This window comes from Didymosphaeria variabile, assembly GCF_027946475.1.
Source record: "Didymosphaeria variabile strain IMI 356815 chromosome Unknown scaffold_8, whole genome shotgun sequence".
In the NCBI taxonomy this organism is placed as follows: domain Eukaryota; kingdom Fungi; phylum Ascomycota; class Dothideomycetes; order Pleosporales; family Didymosphaeriaceae; genus Didymosphaeria; species Didymosphaeria variabile.
In genome coordinates, this window is record NW_026611627.1 from 899,112 (window position 1) to 913,716 (window position 14,605).

At 52.6% G+C, this 14,605-nt stretch overlaps 4 protein-coding genes across 4 annotated transcripts; 2 read left to right on the forward strand and 2 right to left on the reverse strand.

Moving 5' to 3' along the window:
• Positions 1 to 383: 383 nt before the first annotated feature.
• N0V89_010517 (uncharacterized protein) lies at positions 384 to 1,211 on the reverse strand (the record flags this gene model as incomplete). Its single annotated transcript, XM_056219259.1, has 1 exon — positions 384 to 1,211. The coding sequence occupies one exon, from the start codon at positions 1,209 to 1,211 to the stop codon at positions 384 to 386; it is 828 nt and encodes a 275-aa protein (XP_056066386.1).
• An 877-nt stretch (positions 1,212 to 2,088) lies between these two features.
• Positions 2,089 to 4,402, reverse strand: N0V89_010518 (uncharacterized protein; the record flags this gene model as incomplete). The annotated part of the gene is made up of 3 exons (XM_056219260.1): positions 2,089 to 2,477; positions 2,529 to 4,034; positions 4,084 to 4,402. The coding sequence occupies 3 exons, from the start codon at positions 4,400 to 4,402 to the stop codon at positions 2,089 to 2,091; spliced, it is 2,214 nt and encodes a 737-aa protein (XP_056066387.1).
• A 3,166-nt stretch (positions 4,403 to 7,568) lies between these two features.
• On the forward strand, positions 7,569 to 9,270 carry N0V89_010519 (uncharacterized protein; the record flags this gene model as incomplete). The annotated part of the gene is made up of 5 exons (XM_056219261.1): positions 7,569 to 7,770; positions 7,914 to 8,276; positions 8,348 to 8,369; positions 8,420 to 8,942; positions 9,001 to 9,270. The coding sequence occupies 5 exons, from the start codon at positions 7,569 to 7,571 to the stop codon at positions 9,268 to 9,270; spliced, it is 1,380 nt and encodes a 459-aa protein (XP_056066388.1).
• A 2,103-nt stretch (positions 9,271 to 11,373) lies between these two features.
• Positions 11,374 to 14,165, forward strand: ACF2_2 (endo-1,3-beta glucanase; the record flags this gene model as incomplete). Its single annotated transcript, XM_056219262.1, has 3 exons — positions 11,374 to 11,577; positions 11,627 to 13,679; positions 13,720 to 14,165. The coding sequence occupies 3 exons, from the start codon at positions 11,374 to 11,376 to the stop codon at positions 14,163 to 14,165; spliced, it is 2,703 nt and encodes a 900-aa protein (XP_056066389.1).
• Between the last annotated feature and the right edge of the window lie 440 nt (positions 14,166 to 14,605).

The window sequence follows — 14,605 nt, forward strand, 5'->3', positions numbered from 1 at the left end:
TCCCGACACAATCAAGATGATCGCCACCACACATCCATCGAGCCGTCTCAAGAGCTGAATGATTTGCCAGATGAAAATCCAGTTCACAAGGAGCTACTTGCATGAGCGGAATCCATCCTCACCAAATCGCAAGGAATCCTACAATAGTAGTAAAGGCAGCCGCCCTAGCGAACATCGCATTCAGGCGTGGGTCCAAGTCCGCGGCCTGACTGCCGTGAGGTACATTGTTCGTGGCCGCTCCGCCCAGATACCACGACCCAATGTCTGTCAATTCGCCCTTCTCCGTTAACATGGCTGCATTTGGGCCAACGTTGGAGATGTCAGATCGGAAGGCGCCATAATAAGAGTAGCGTGTGATATTCCTAGGTAATCCGTCAGTCAATTTACCCAGGCTGCATCAAGGCACAGTCGAAAGTATTTATGGTGCTTCGGCTGTGAATGCAACTGGGTCCGAGTCTTGGTACTGCCTTCCTCATCCTGGGGTAACACGGTGTCAAAACATACCTCCAATTGTCAAACAAGCGGAGCGACTTGTTGAACGCCCAGTGCGTATCATGGAGACTCTGATTGCTGTAGCCCCATTCAGTGACCCAGATAGGCAGTTTCGGATATGCTCTCGTGACTTCGCCGATCTTGCTAGCCATGGACTCGAAGTCGCCGTAGAAGTGAATAGGCATAAAGTCCGGGTTGCAGCTACCATTGCAGTGGGCAAGGAAGTCTTGGAGCCACATTGCACCTCTAGGGCTTCCGGTGATAGCGGGAGCCCCCAGCTTGACACCGTGTTTCTTGAGCGGCTCCACGTTTTGCTTCCATATTTTGGACGCGTAGTGGGGTGAGATATTGGAGCCTCCGTTGTCAGCTCCGTCAGGCTCGTTGAAGCCAAGCACATGAGTGATGTTCAAGCCATTCTTCATCTGTTGTCGGATACTGTCGAGGAAGGGTGTGCCAAGGAGGCCGCCGTCGGGAACGCCCCAGAGCATAGGTACGAATTCGAAGCCGGCCATGTTCTTATAGTCTGGAGGGGGTGCGGCCTCATAATTGTAGTACCACGTGAGATCAGAGCGTCGCGTCGCCCAAATAGCGTTGTCTTCTGGGTGAGGGTGAACTCCTCGATGTCTTTCAGGCACGAAGCAGAGGCCGCGCTTGGACGAGGTCGATGCCGTGGCGAGAGTGAGGAGCGCTGCCGTAGCAGCGTATCGGAAGAATGCCATAACGAATAGTCAGAAGATGCGGAGAGAGTTGTAACGATGCTCAGTAGCGATAACGAAAGCGACTTGCAGATGACAATGGTGACTTGTTGGGAAGTACGAAAAGAAGTCAAATCGAGAAAGACGTCTCTGAAGGGCAGCAACTGCTCAACGCCTGCCAACCTCATTGTGGTACAAGGTAAGAGCGGCGCACCCGTGCCTGCCTCCTGCTCTTCCTGCCAGGTACGACAATTGACTCTCAGCCGTAGCACTCCGAGAAGGCGCCTTCCGCGTGAACGTCGGGCTCAGGATCAGATTCTGGCATTGAAGTCCATTGTGAGGCGGCTTACCTCAGGATACACAATCCTATACTTGCCCCACCAACATGTCGGCAGCTAACAAGTTTATATTCAACCTTCATCTTGACGAGAGCGCGTTCCTTACCGACTCTAGGAAATAACCTAGGTTGTGTTTGATCGATCTGGAAGAGCATGACACATAAGCAACAAGACTACAAAGAACGACGTAGACCGACCACCTACCTCACTCTCTTATAAAAAGCACGACACGTAACAAACAGCACGGTGACACGAAACACGTTAAACACCTCTTATCTTATACGACAATGCCATTCTGCTCTGCTCTTACGAACGTATCTGCAACTGGGCCACTGGCCGCGCAGTCCGTTAATTACAAAATATGCTGTCTGTCAGAGATCTATGCGGCCAACCAACTATAAAGAGACTCAAAAACCGTTATGAAGTCGTAGGTAGGGAAGGACATGTTAAACACTCGGTAGGTATTATCTCTTTATTACCCACACAATATACGCCCAATCTCCAGTAAGCGCATTCCCTGCGCAGAAAATGTACAGTGCAGAATTACTTTTATGGGTATCAACTCAGTACGCGTGTCCCTGGTATCCCCCTTGGTGACCGCCTTGAGGTTGCCATTGGCCGCCATAAGATGTGTAGCCCGTCTGTTGTGTGCCCATGTCGATGGAGGGCAGACGAGGTGCCCTGGCGTCTGTGCTGGGGACGCGTTCTGCGCTGACATCCCGGCTGTGGGTGCCAGTTCGTCCGAACCCGGCAGCGTGGTCCATGAGATGATCGTGGTCGTCCTGGAATGGTCGTCCGCCGTTGTATGCTGTGTTTTGCTCGGTGAGCGGGATGGGGTCGTATTTGTGACCACCGACGCTCATGACGGAGCCACGCTTGTACTCTTGCGGGTCCATGAGGAGGGAGTTGCGTGCGTCCAAAGGCGTCAGGTTGTCCAAGTCGCGTGCTTTTTCTGTGCGGTTGTTAGGATATCTCTGATATAGGGACTGTTGGTGTGACTTACCAGCTTCCTTCCTCTTCTTCTTGTGCGGGTTCTCCTTGCAACAGATGACAATGGCGTTGACTGCAATCAGAATAGCCAAGAGACCGGTCAAGACGGCCTGCATAACCACCAAGACAAGACCAGTAACCGTCTTCGTGGTTTGAGCAACTCCGAGCTCCTCAACGAAGATCAGGATGCAAACAACCGAAAGGACACGAACAACCTGGATGATGATGTTGATCCAGTTTCCGGACTTGAGGGAGAAGGGGCGAACCCAGAGGAGTAGGACAAGGAGCGCTGCCTCAACAATGAGCTGACCAGCGACTTGCGCCATTCCGTGACCATCTGCGCCAGCGATAACACAACCGCGAGCGAAAGCGTAGATGATCAAGGGAATGAACAGCCACCAATAGCTCTTCTTGTAGTTCTCGTAGAAGATGCTGTACTTCCTCCAGAGCTCTTTGTTCTCGTAGAGAGCGCCGGAGTCACCCTCCATTTTCTTGAACTTCTGCGCCAGACTCCAGATCTTCCATGTGAAGAAGGCAAGGACAGCGGTGAAAAGTGCAAGAGTGACACCCGCAAGGACCTTCGCAGCCCACGAGTCGCCGTTCCTGAACTGGTAGACACAGTAGAGGGTCCAGATACCGTACAGAAGGAGGATCAAGTGGGTGATGGTCTTGGCCAGTGTCCACCAGTATCGCTTGCGGAAGCCAGTCAGACGCTTGGGAAAGTTTCCGCACAGAGCCCACGTCTCGAGGATGACCTTGAAAAGGAGGATGGCGACGGTGATGGATGCGATGACGATAGCGAAAACCAGGAGTACAGTCATGAAAGTGTTGCCGTTGGGAATGCTGAGCTCTTGGGCATACTTCTTGATGCCGTTTCCGAAATCCTCCAGCTGGTTGCTCTCCCCGCTGTCGGTGCTGTTGTCGTTGTTGACGCTCAAATCATCACGTACCCAAAGCGACGCAACGTGGATCGCGCGTTTTGTCATGTTCTGTCCCGAGCTGGTATAGCTGATGTTCTTCAGATAGTCAACGCTGTCCGCTGTTAGGTTTCCACCAGTCTTGTTGCGGAAGTTGTCAATCGATCTTTGTGCGCCGTCCCAGCTGACGAGACCTGTGCTGAAGGCGAAGTTCTTGGAGAAGCTCTGGTAAATGCTGGGGTATTTGACGCTCATCATTCCATTGAGCGCCATAGACTGGAACCAACCAATGACGTCGCCGAAGTTGGGGCTCGACGTCGCAGTGCCAGCATGGCCTGCACTCGCAAGGGCCGACAGACCGGAAACAGCCAACGCGCCGGCTGCCATACCCGCTGCAATATACTTTGCGGCAGCGACATCCATTGTCTTGCCGTTGCTGACAGTCGAAGTGATACAAGCCAGCTGTGTTCCATCCTTGGCCTTGAGCTGCAATGTAGCCTGGCTGTCCAGATCCGGGACGTTGAACGCGATGGCTGGGATCTTGTCCATGTACGAGTCGGGGATGGTCTGTTCTCCTGTCGCACCGAATGTGCCTTCGGGTACTGTGGACTGTTAGATGGCATCTGCAGACGTGCGTGGTGGCGAACTTACCAGGGCACAGCTGGGGCACCTTTGTGTCTTCAGCGCAGGGGTCAAAGTCATTCTTGTAAACCTCGATGCCGTAAGCATTGACAACAAGTGAAGCCATGACTTCCTGTTTCTTCAAGCTGGTACCAGATACGTCAAATACGACCTTTTTAGTCGACTTATCGAACTCGATGTCCATCCTGTTCACCTTGATATCTGCGTCATCCTGGCACGAGGTGTATCCGGTGGTCTTGAGTACATCTGAGGCAAGAGCACCCAGAGGCGCTGTTGCCAGTAATATGAATGGCGCGAGCATTGTGGAATAAGAGATGTGTGCTCGCATGGCGTTCGGTCTTCGCCCGCAGGCGGTCTACCCCCTAGGCAACGATGGAATGGAAGGATAGTCGAGTCCTCGGTGTAGGGTGGCACTGGTGAGGCGATAAGAGAGTCGTAATACAGAGGAAACGTGTGGATTAAAGGTCTAGGGCCGCAGGTTCAACCTTCTCGAGCCGGAACAGGGTATTGTCGAAGTTGAAGTTGATGTCGAAGATGCAAACAAGCGAGAGAGACAAACGGAAGCCCAAAAGCCAAGGGTGTGCTGGCGAGGTGGAAAGCGAACGATGAAACGAGAGGCTGTCTTGTTGTTGGGAAGGGAGAGACGAGCGCGTGCAGGTTTGAGGCAGTCGCTCAGAGCCTGAAACCTGGTAGGAGAGCGGACAGGGGTACGGGAAGGCGAGACCGAAAGGGCAACAACGGCGCGGTACTACCCCGATGGTCTTTGCTTGGATTTGCCCACACGACGCAGGATGAGTGGAGATATCTATTGCGTTCTGGACGGGCCCAGGGGATCTTTTCTGGGACGTGTTCGAGGGGAGCGAGCGTGACGACGCCTCCTGCGCGACACGATCAGGGCTCTTTTTTTAAGCGCATCGCAATATTGGCCACGAGCCTTGCGCCCCGTCGGTGCTCGCTGCTCCTGGCGTCGACTGGCGACGGGTGACAGCTGAGGAATGCGACACTGCAGAGAAGCCATGTGGGCCTATCAGGGGGGACCAGCGTACTCTAGCTTCACCCTGCCGGGAGCCATTCATCGTGCCCAGCGGCCGGCGTCCCGCCTCCACAGAGGCTGCAGGCGCCGCAAAGTCGTGCGCTGAAACACCAATACCACCCAGCAATAGGCATCTGCACGCGATGACAGTGGCCAGCTCAACATGTTCGCTGCTCGAGAGACGCTCCCATGATGACTCCTGTTAGGGTTGCTACGTTGCCGTAACGGGCAGCCATCGGGAGAAGCGCAGCGTGGCAGCGGTGGCTGTGCACGCAAAAATAGACCGTCGAGCACTCGTCGATCCGTCCGTGGTTGCGGCTGACAGGCTCCGCGACCAGGAACCCGCCGCGTGCCTGTTTATTGAAAGGGTCTTGCTCTGGCAATGATTATCTGGAGTCCCCAACAACGTCCAACGTCTTTGCGTTCGTGTCCTCGACATGTCAACCCAAGTGTGTCGCGTCACTTCTGCGACACCATCAGAGGCCCGTCGCGCTTTTCTGCGACCGGCTGCTGCTCCCAAGCAACGCCAGTCTCCACTCTCGTTCCGTGCCACAGTGCTCCAGGGCTGGAGTCTGGACATGTGCCAGCCCCACTACGGAACGCCCGTCACGGTACAGCCACAGTGTTGATTTATTGAATTGTGAATGTTTGCACTCCCATGATTATACATACGCCGCAGACCCTATGTACGAGATCGGTAAGCCAGCTGCGCCTCACGGCTATTTCTCAACGCTGAAGGAAGAGACCTCACGTCATGGGCGTCGAATTTGTGGCGGGTGTCCTTCAATCAAACACTACCTTGTCCCTCCAAATTATCTCCACATGCAATCAAACGATAACATCACTCTTCCCCAGCATCAAGAGACAAAGATCCAATTGCTGCTCGATACCGTATCTCCCACCTTACCGTCCGAAGGTTGTTGCCGAAAAGCCGCGTCAGCAACCGCATGTCTCGTATAACGGATTTCTGGGCGAGCAAATAGAATATCCGACTCCGATACTGCCCACCTCGGGCATAGCGACGGTTTTTGTGCTCATAACCGTGCTTTAGTGTTAAGCTTTCCGGCTTGTTGTCCGTATCGATAATGCTGCCGTCTTGATCCGTTGGCCCCTTTTGTTGGCGCTTCCGTTCCTGCGTCACTGTCGCCAAGCTCGAGTCGCTTGAACATGTGCTGCAACGCTCTCTCCAAATGCTTGATCTTTTGTGCGATTGACCTCGCGCGAGACGATTGGAGCTGAAAGTAAATCTCGATGCAATGTGCACTACCATCACCATCAGAGACACGATGATGCTTACCTAAACATATTCGACACCGTCGCTGCCATGATGGAGCGCTGTTGGGATGGAGCATGTATGAATTACAGATTGATACATGGCCATCATTCACACTCAACCAAGACTAGTAACTCTATCCGATCTGACGAGTTTGAATTGTGCGTATGCTGGCTGCGTCGAAATTGTGCAAAGTGTAGGCATTTGCGGGTGTCTCTACAGGAGCCTCTCGCAAAAACACGCGCAGCTGCGCAGTTCCCCTTCGCTGAAATGTCCAGTTATGGGCCCGCGCCAAAGACTTAGAAAGTAATTGAACACCTATCCTACCATGAAGCGCGTATTGCAGTGTCTCTTCGCGCTTTCTCGTGCAATTCGTGAGGAAGAAGAAGAGTGGATAGCCGATGTTGGCTAGGATCTCTGCATGGATCACGAGCGACAGGTGCGGAAGCATCGGATCTCTCATGACGAGTTATCTCACGTAGTAGAATCTGTGGGGTAGACTAGCAACATCATACAGAATCCGAATGGACATCCTTTGCGGTAAATCGGCTAGAGCCGATGCTCGTGTGACGTCATCTCCAATGCTTCGCTCCTCCCTTGCGACGGCTCCTTCAACTACAAAGTAATCGGGTCGAGGCGCGCCTACCACACCAGACTGAGACTACGACAAAGGAAACGAAGAAACATTACAACTTCGACGGTACTAGATAGCGGAACAACATCGGGATGCGGCCAAGTCAAAAGCATGCAGAGGATGATGCGCCCTCGGTCCGGTCAGGAACGGGATATATGCCCGTACGTTTGCGCAGCAATCTATTGAATAGAATGCTAACCAGCGAAGGTCGAAAACTATGGGTTAATCGGCAACATGCGTACATCTGCACTCGTTGCTACGGACGGAGTAAGTATGAAATGCCGTTGGAGAGATTGAAGTAAGGGCTGATCATGTTTATCAGGGGATTGACTTCATGTGCTGGTAGAGCGAATTACTACATAGGCTTGAGACGGATGCTAATGAACGACAGGCCTGATTTCGACTCACCCTCTGTTTTTGCGCGAATGCTGGATAAGGACAAAGGCGGGCATTTCTCTATTGGCCCAGCAGCAGGTCAGCTATGCACCACGAAGCAACAGTACTTGCCGTCAAGCAATATACTCCAAACTCGACATTTGCACGAAGACGGCGTCATGAATGTGATCGACTTCTTCCCGCGGCCGAACAGCGGCACTGCTGACGCGGCTTATCACGAGAAAGTCGTTCATGGTAAACAGCGGGGAGAAATATGCAAAGGCCACGATGAGCGTCCTGATTTGAAGAAGTGGCTAGTGCGCCGTGTTGAAAGTCTGCGAGGGGAGGTCGATGTTGAGGTCGAACTATTCCCTGCATTCAGTAAGTGGATATCGTGGGTTCGCTCCTGTGCTTACTGACATTGGAAGATTACGCACAAGACAAGCATACTACCGAAATTGACAGCGAAGGCTATCATGCTACTTTCAAGTCCGAGAATCTATCATTGTCCTTGACTATTATAGTCAATGACGAAGACAGCGATGGTGACCTAGAGCGACCAACTATTGCCTTTCAAAAAGAGGCAAGCAAGCACCATCTGGGAGATGGCGTCACCGCACAGTTCCGTCTCATTGAGGGACAATCCGTCGCGTTCATCCTGCACGACAATCAAGACACAGGACCAGCGAATAACACGACGGCCTTGATCGATGAGGTACAGAAAACGACGCACAAGTTCTGGACTCGGTGGATCTCGCAGAGCAAGTACCATGGACGTTGGGAGAGCGTTGTGACAAGAAGTTTACTTATCCTCAAACTTTTGACATACGAACCTACAGGAGCCATAGTTGCTGCTCCAACCTTCTCACTGCCAGAAGATTTCGGAGGTGAGCTTCCATAGCTCAGAGTGACATATCACGCTCTCATATGGCACAGAACGAAGCTGACCCTCGACCAGGCGCACGGAATTGGGACTACCGGTGGGTATCCCGACGTTGTATTCGACTTACATTGTTAATTTGGCTTGTAGGTTTTCTTGGGTTCGCGACTCGTCATTCACGATATACATATTCCTTCGCATGGGTTTCAAGTACGAAGCCGAAGCGTACACAAGCTTCATCTTCCAGCGGGTAGCGGAAGCAAAGGCCAGAAAAGGGGCTCTCCCCATCATGTTCACCATACGAGGGGAGACTGACATCCCAGAGATTGAGCTAACACATCTGGAGGGTTATCGTGCTAGCAAACCGGTCAGGATCGGTAACGGGGCAGCGTTCCATCTACAGCTCGATATATACGGAGAGCTGATGGATGGCATTTACTTGAGTAACAGACTGGGAAAACCGATTTCTTACGACCAATGGCTTTCTGTGCGCGACATCACAGACTATGTCTGCTCAATCTGGAAGGAGAAAGATATGTCCATCTGGGAGGTCCGCAACGCTAAGCAGAACTTTGTGTACTCGAAGATCATGCTTTGGGTCGCCGTGGATCGCGCTCTCCGATTAGCAGAAAAGAGGTGTTTTCCATGCCCGCGGAGACAAGAGTGGTACCGGGTAGGTAGCAGCAGAGCCTACGTCAGCGAGGAAGCAAGCTCTGACGAGATGTTTCTAGGTACGAGACGAAATCATGGAAGAAGTCATGGAAAAAGGTTACAACCGTGAGCTGGGCGCTTTCATCCAAAGCTACGAGTCCAACGAGATGCTCGATTCAGCGGTCCTCGTTGCCCCTCTAGTCTTCTTCGTGGCTCCCAACGATCCGAGGTTCTTAGGGACCCTCGACCGGATACTGAAGGCTCCGGAAAAAGGTGGCCTGACCAGTACCGGTCTGGTGTACAGGTACAATTCGGCAAAGTCTGATGATGGTAAGCTCAAAGTCCTTTAGACGCGGAAATACTGTGAGCCAGATGCAGTCATGTCTCAACGCCCTTACTGATCACGTTGTACGGGAATTGCCAGCCTTTCATGTGCTACGCGAAGACTGGGCTTCCTCGTTGCGTCATTGCCACGTATACGGCTTGCTAACCTTGATGATAGGCGTTGGTGGACGTGAAGGGGCGTTCAGCATGTGCACCTTTTGGCTTGTGGAGGCTTTGACTAGAGTAAGCTCTCGATTGGTGTCGCTCAATTTGGACGCACTAACACCGCACGTGTATAGGCTGGCGCGTACGAAAGCAAGTATCTCCCTCAAGCCGTCACCATTTTCGAAAACATATTGAGTTTTGGAAATCATCTTCGCATGTTTTCGGAGGAGATTGCTCGATCGGGTGAACAACTGGGTAATACACCCCAAGCATTTAGTCACTTAGCGTTGATTTCTGCCGCTTTCAACTTGAATAGGACATTGGGAGAAAGAAAATAGCGGACGTTAGGAACAGACTTTGGTAGATTGCTTGCATTGAATACAACATTCCCGACCTGATCAACTTGAGCCACTTCATATCGGATGTGATGGGAGCTTGCTGCCTCTGACAAGTACTCACTCAATTGCTATCACATCAAGACCTTTGCGATCGGTGTGAATGCATCGAACGTTCTATTAATATCACGGATGCTGAAGACTGCCTCGCGACGAAATGAACGCAGCCTTGCCCCTTGGTTGAAATGATGCTCCCGCGTTTCATAAGTGCTTCGTTATGATTAGCCAGAATACCAGCATTTGCCGGGCGGGTCCAGGGTATGGAGTTCACTAGCGTTTAGAGGCCCTGGTTCGCTGCAACCTCGTTCCTTCATTCCCAACCTCATGTCGAAACCACCTCTCACATGGCCAGCCGCGCGGTGGTGCAAATAGCCTCAGAAACTTCTTCATGCTTGCTGCTATCCCCAAGTGACACCTGCGACAAGTCGAGCGCTTCCTGCGGTTTGCCTGCTGGTCACATACTCAACTTCTTGGTGGCGATGCATCTGACAGTGTGCAATGACCGACTACCTCTGGCAGCTGCACATGCTACAAGAGCTATATGAAAGATCGACTAGCCGGCCTCCTGAAAGAAGAAAGTGACCTGCGAACGAAGAGATCGCAGATCCCGTGTGTAGTTTGTGGGGACGAATCCTTTCGGCGTTTTGACGCAAGCATACCTCCTTCCGCATCAAGTACACTACGTCCAAATTACCGTTCAAGAGCCGACTGCGCCCCCAAATTTAGCGGACTTGCCGTCTGCTATAGTCTACATGCCTTACCTCGGAAGTCGCATCTTTAATGACAGTTGCAGCCCTTGGGGGTTGCGGCGTGATGCTTTCACATGAGCATCTTTGGTTGCGATTGGACCTAAAGCTTATTGTTCCCGCAGGGGCGCTACACTAGCCGTCCGCGGACCATGAAGTCGACTGCACTGGTAACAGTACTACTCGCATACTGTACACTGACTCTCCACAGCGACCTTCTCGAAGATACATGTATCACGAGTTTCTTGAGCTACAGAGCTTGCCTCATTTGGGATCTGACAGATGATGTTTAAAGATTACACCCTATCGGACTATCAAAGGTACAATCCCGGTAGGACAATGCTAAACCCGGAAGACTGACATGAGGTACCCTGGCCCTTTTGTGTCACCAGACCAGAACCCCAGATACTTCCCCCGTGCGACAGGTGGAACGGTACCTGCAGGTCGAGATCTGTTTTAGGCTAACACTCCCGCCTTCAAGGGTCTTGCGCGGCCGCTACTTCTCATAGCCTCTATGGTCCGTCGTCGATGGCCTTCATTCACCTGCCCGAACGGAAGTGTGCCTAGCATTTGGCACATGAAACATTGTCTCCACGTTCGGAATGACCCCTTCAATATCGTTTGTTATATAACGTATGCTTAGTACCGACAATGGCATTCTTCGTGCGTGGAGCCGCGTTTCATTCTTCGAGCACATGCACATTCCACCATTATCAGCCCTAAACATTCGTTGTCTCTAAACACTCACGCTCCTTGAAAAAACGTCCTCAGTACACATCAATCCTTCTAACAAGTCATTCTTTCTTCTTTCCTTTGGTTCGACATGGCGAAGCTGGCTTTCCTGCTGGCTTTGGTCCAGAGTGCGCTCATTCACGGCCTACCCGCCCACGAAAAGCCACACTTTGCGCTTGATGTCGGTGAACGTGCCATCACGCTCTCATCAAACCTTCAAGTCACCACGAGCTACAGTCTGGTTGTGACCAGCTTGCAGTCCGCGAGTGTGACCGAGTCACCTTCCATTACTGGTGTAAGTATTTTCGATGTTTGTATGTCTCCTTCCACTGAACAGTCAAAAGGTCATCCCGACGGGTTTGCCAGACCCAGGCTTCTCTTTTAACCCCATAAAAACTCCTAGCTACTACCCGTCCAATACTCTAGCGCCCATCAATGGAACACTGCAGCCAGGACCAACCACCCCCTTGAACAATGTCGAAGGCAACGTTTTCGTCCCTATGGCTACAGACGCGCCTCCACCGCAGGTAGTCTCGCGCGGCGATCACCCTATTAAGAAGATCAACATTGTGGATGGAGATGTCCCAGTCTATACCAACAAGTTTTACGCAAACCTCTTCCTAGGAGAGCAAAACTTTCCCGTCTGGACGCATCCGTACTCGGTAGCATGGGCCAAGGGCACTGGCGATACTTGGGGTATGTCTGTGAGCCATATTGAACGAACGCAATTTGCCTGGGGCGAACAAACTCCGCCACGATACTGGATCGCACCGATCGGTATCCAACATATCGTGATGTCGGCGAAGGAGCTGGGAACCAGCACAGTTCTGTCCACCGAAGAGTTGACGGGTTTCTCTGTCTATGCTAACCTGGCCCCTTCGGTCAATGCGGACCCTGTCATTTCGTTCCCTCTCGTACAAGGAATGGGTTTCGTGACCGGCTTATATAACAACGGAAAGCCGCAACTCAATTCCGGTGTCTTCTTTCGCACACTCAATTACGTGGGTCGACTGAATGGTATCACATACAAGTACCAAATCACTCTTGAGGATGGCTCTCACTGGCTTCTCTATGCTACCCCAGTGGGTTCCCTCGGCGCACCACCATTCACTCTGGTAGACAATAAGCTCATTGAGGGACCGGACGGATACATCGGCTCGATACAGATTGCCAAGAATCCTGCAGACTCGGATGGAGAGCGGATCTACGACTCTACCGCAGGTGCATTTGCAACCAATGCTACAATTTCTGGTACTGTCAACGGCGCGTTCGGCAGTTATACGCTCGACTGGGGCAAGAGCGGCGTACAGAATCAGACGTTGCTCATGTTCGCTATTCCGCACCAGGTGGAGTCATTCGACCAAGCTTCGAAAGATGCTTTGACCATTATCGAGCTTGTTACAACCACCAAAGGCTATGCCAGGGCCGTTGTTGCTGATAGGATCACTATGGTTGAGCCTGAACTCCCTGCCTCCATCGGATTCGCCCCGTGGGTTCCTGACCAGGACAATGGAAACAGTGGCAGCGAAAACATCGAGCTCTCCGACGATGCACGCATCATGGTCCAGAACTCCGGCGCCGTCGAGCTAGGCCAGAACTTCACCGCCCAAACAAGTCTCGACAGCATGTACTACAGCGGCAAAGGCCTCGCCAAATTCGCAGCCATCATCTACACCGTCCAGACCCTGGGCAAGGACACCGAGCTCGCAGCCGCCGGTCTCGTCAAACTAAAAGACGCCTTCAACGTCTTCGTCAACAACACACAACCCCTGCCCCTCGTCTACGACACCGTCTGGAAAGGCGTCGTATCCTCCGGCTCCTACGGCGGCGACCTCGGCCTCGACTTCGGCAACACCCTCTACAACGACCACCACTTCCACTTCGGCTACTTCGTCTACACCGCGGCTGTAATCGGCCACCTCGACCCCTCCTGGCTCGACCAAGGCACAAACAAAGCCTGGGTCAACATGCTCGTCCGCGACTTCGCCAACCCCTCCTCCACAGACCCTTTCTTCCCCTTCCAACGCTCTTTCGACTGGTACTCCTGCCACTCCTGGGCAAAAGGCCTCTTCGACTCGGGCGACGGAAAAGACCAAGAGTCCACCTCAGAAGACACCTTCGCGACCTACGCCCTCAAAATGTGGGGCTCCACCTCCGGCGACGCCCCCATGGCCGGCCGCGCCAATCTCCAACTCGCGTGCCAGAAACGCAGTCTGCGGAATTACTTCCTGCTCGAGTCAGATAACCAGGTCCAGCCGAGCGAATTCCTGCCCAACAAAGTTACGGGTATCCTCTTTGAGAACAAGGTCGATCACACGACGTACTTTGGGGCGGAGCCCGAGTTTATAGAGGGGATTCATATGATTCCGCTGAATCCTAGCTCTGCGTATACAAGGAGTAGGACGTTCGTGCAGGAGGAGTGGGACACGTATTTTAGCGACGGGCGGGCGGATAATGTCACGGGTGGATGGAGGGGGTATTCTCCATGCGAATCAGATACTCATCGATCCGTTTGCCGCGCTGGACTTCTTCTCTGATCCGAACTTCGATATGAGCTCCCTCGACGGTGGAGCAAGCCGCACATTCTATCTGGCGTATGCGGCGGCTATGGCGGGGGGTGTCGGGGGAGGCGTGGCCAATGTTACTGAAGCGTCGATGGGTGGGACGGCAGCGAAGCCTGTTTCTGCTCAGATGCAGAGTGGGTACGAGACCGGAGATGAAGAGCCTGGACCGGATGACGATTGGGAGTGGGAGTATGATGACGGGAGCGAGGCAGACGATGGAAGTACCAGCTCCGACGAGGCATCGTCAGGGTATGAAGAGCCCGACTCCGACACTGGGACGGACGCCGACTCTAACGACGGCTATGGAGTGGGCGTATGACCGGCGGAAGCAGTGATACAACGAAGTGCTTGCGCGGAGTTCAGACGGACGCTCCTTTCGTGTATCTATATTTGGCATTGGTTCGGGGGGCGTTGCACATATATTTCTATCGTCAATATATTTTATCTAGGCTTGGTGCCGTGCATTATCTTATGAACATGCTTCTGAATGCGTACGGTGGTGATGTCTAAGTGAGGAAATCGCCGAGTGACTGCGTGCATGCATCACATGCATTTGCGTCAAAGAAGGGAGGTTTATATGTCTGTCATTGAAGGAGACCGTGACCAAGGATACCCTAGGTCGGTCATATATCGAAGCCGAGTGCCAGCTGCTACATCGTAAAGACGTATTGGAACCGACCAGCATATATGAAATCATGTATATGAAGCAACGTCAATGCGTTATCCATCAAACATGATTGCCGAAGAGCTGCAAACCAA